The 2,787-nt window shown below is 50.8% G+C and overlaps 1 protein-coding gene across 1 annotated transcript in view; it reads left to right on the top strand.

The window, feature by feature from the left end:
• The first annotated feature begins 1,583 nt into the window (after positions 1-1,583).
• The window catches only part of arg2 (arginase 2), a 5,341-nt gene continuing 4,137 nt past the window's right edge, over positions 1,584-2,787 (top strand). The window contains exons 1-2 of the mRNA XM_024267280.2: positions 1,584-1,800; positions 1,869-1,941. Of these exons, the coding sequence (XP_024123048.1) occupies positions 1,687-1,800; positions 1,869-1,941 (187 nt within the window). The 5' untranslated portion in view covers positions 1,584-1,686. The remainder of the gene's footprint in view (positions 1,801-1,868; positions 1,942-2,787) is intronic.

Raw genomic sequence — 2,787 nt, 5'->3', positions numbered from 1 at the left:
TTGCGAGAAACACAAACCATTAAATACCTTTAAAAATATTCATCATAAGTGCTGTAGTACTTGGAGTGTCAGACAAAAATGAGGCTTCAGCGCGACGGTCTTTGTAAACACTGGATGGAGCTCCGCCTCCGACCGTCCTCAGAGAAACTAATTCTTAAAAAAAGTTTCTAACTTTCCTACTGAACGTTAATGACCAGCAGAGGAGGAATACAGATTGCATTTTGAGCAAAAACAGTTTTAGGGGAGAACGCCTTTGTCGTTATTGACTCAAAAAATGGGGTGGCAAGTGGGGGCGGCAAGGCTCTTTGCCACCCTGTCGCTCCGCCCCGTCCACCTTTATCGTCACGAAGCTTGCTTTTCGTTGAAACAGATATTTGTTGGTTAGATGGATGACTCAAAGCTGGACCTTGTTCAGCGCTGCCGTGTTAAACCAACAAAAAATGACCTCTGATCGTGTTTTTGTACTAAGAAGGTCAAAGAGAACACACGTGTGCATGCAAACTCTAAACAGGAAAAAAAATCCAGCTGGGATTTGAACCCTTCTGTGAAGTGACAGTGCTGACCACTACACACCACCATGCATTCTTAGGACGTTCAAAATCATGGACATAAAGAAAACTCTGGTTTGCCTGACAGAAGAGATTCAGGGGAAATTACGCCGAGGCAGAAAAAGAAAAAAATTCTCACCAGTTCTCATTTCAGCCACTCGATGGCGCCAAAACCCACTTTGTTGGTAGAAATGGATCTGGAACGCGCGTTTCTGGGGCATGCACGTCACGTGAACGTCTGTTTGAGCTGCATCAGTCTGACATGAGCTCAGCAGGAAAACAGTTGTTGCCTCAGATCCACGTTCTCCTGTTTTCTAGGAATTACTTTAAGAAGTTTAATTAACTTTCTACCTTTTACAGCAGCTCAATTATGTTGAATAATTCTTTAATTCTTTAATAACACAATCAATAATTTTAAAAACATGTTTTCTGTTCTGCCAGCTGTTAAAGAGATGACACAAATATGGCAAACTTATGATTTTCATGTTAGGTGTGTGTGTCTGTGTGTGTTTGAGCATTTGTGCGTTTGTGTAGTGTGTGAGTATCTGAGCGCATGTGTTTGTTTGACTGTATCTGTTTTGTGGGAGTGTGTGTCTGTGTGTGTGTAAGTGTTAATGTGTTTCAGTATGTGTGTGAGAGTGTAGTGTGTGTCTTGGTGTATTTGTGAATTTGTAACAGTATTTGTGTGTTTATAAGTGTGTATTTGTGAGTTTGTAACAGTATTTGTGTGTTTATAAGTGTGTATTTGTGAGTTTGTAACAGTATTTGTGTGTATTTGTGTGTAACGGTGTGTGTGTTGTGTGTGTTCTGTTTTGGTCGGGGTGGCCTCCACCTGCTGAACACCTTATGTGGAATTTTCCACTTGTATAACTTCACGCGCGCCGGTACCGGGACCCATTGGCCCTGAACGGGTGACAGGCCACGCCCACAAAGCGAACCCACCTCTTCGGCCGCTCCCATTGGCCCGCTCGAAGGTGTGTCACAGGTTTCGGAGCCGGCGGAGGCGCGCGCCGCGCCGCTCATGAATATTCAGCGGACACGCGCCGGATAAGAGGCCGCCCTCTGCGCCACAGCGCCGTTCAAGACCGGCGGCGCAACTCCCGACCGGGCTTTCATCAGAATCCTCCCGCGGCGGAACATGGCTCTGAGAGGACCGTTCTCCCGAATCCTCCGGTCCAAACTGGGGAGCTGCTCCCAGCAAACCAGAGCGGAGTCTGTGGCGGTTCTGGGGGCCCCGTTCTGCAGGGGACAGGTAGGACGTGACCCGCTCAGAACCAGAACTGAGCAGAACCGGTCCTGAAAGTGTCTGTTTGATGGCAGAAACGAGGAGGAGTGGAGCACGGACCCAAAGTCATCCGGGATGCGGGGCTCGTCGAGCGGCTGTCCAGTCTGGGTGAGTGCCGGGCGGCGCGCGTGACACGGACGGAACAGCCGGTGCCGCGCTGTTGCGTAACGCGGGATGGGTGGAGGTGGCACCCTGGCACGGCCGCGGAGCCTCCTGCACTTCCGCCGGTTACATCACAGGGAAGCGGCAGAAATAGATCCGATCTCCCTTCAGGTTTGATCGGATTAGAACCGGAACCGGCGTCTGTCTGCTCGTGCGGCACCGGCGGTGACGCAGCGGCGGCGGGGGGGCCGGAGCCACATGTCGGGTCTTCTCTGCCGCGTGTGCGCGAGAGAGGAGCTGCCCCCCCTGACAGATTATACATTTATAGAAATAAATCCAACAGATTTAACTCATGTTTGTAACATTTTTGGCGCCACAAAGTGAAGAGCAGAAGATGAAGATGCGTTTCCGCGTCCACGTCATTCTCTAAACGCTTTGATCTGGGCCGGTAAAGCCCCGCGTGCGTCTGGATGCTCACGTAAGACTCTTTGGGACACTTTGGCGGCTCTAGTGACACTTTAACTCCATCCTGCGCGCGCGGCGGCCCCCGCGCGGACGTGGCCTCGAGGCTGAAAGAGGACACCTCCGCCGGAAAGTTCCTCCTCTCCGTCACGGAGGAGGAAGAGGAGGAAGATGAGGAAGATGAAGAAGATGAGGGTCCAGGAGGAACCCTCTGGTCCCATCACCCCCCCGAAGGTCACGTGGGGGTCATAGCGGGACTTTCTTTGATGAAAGATGAAACATTTAAGCGGCTCCTCCTGGAAATGACAAATGAGTGACGCGCGCGCGCCTGAGTCACAGGCAGGTAAATCCCGCGGTTTGTCATCAGCTGTAAACATCCACTGTTACACA

Source organism: Oryzias melastigma, linkage group LG22, assembly GCF_002922805.2.
Source record: "Oryzias melastigma strain HK-1 linkage group LG22, ASM292280v2, whole genome shotgun sequence".
NCBI lineage: Eukaryota > Metazoa > Chordata > Actinopteri > Beloniformes > Adrianichthyidae > Oryzias > Oryzias melastigma.
Note: the sequence above shows the minus strand (reverse complement) of the source record. Positions and strands in the feature narration are given on the sequence as shown.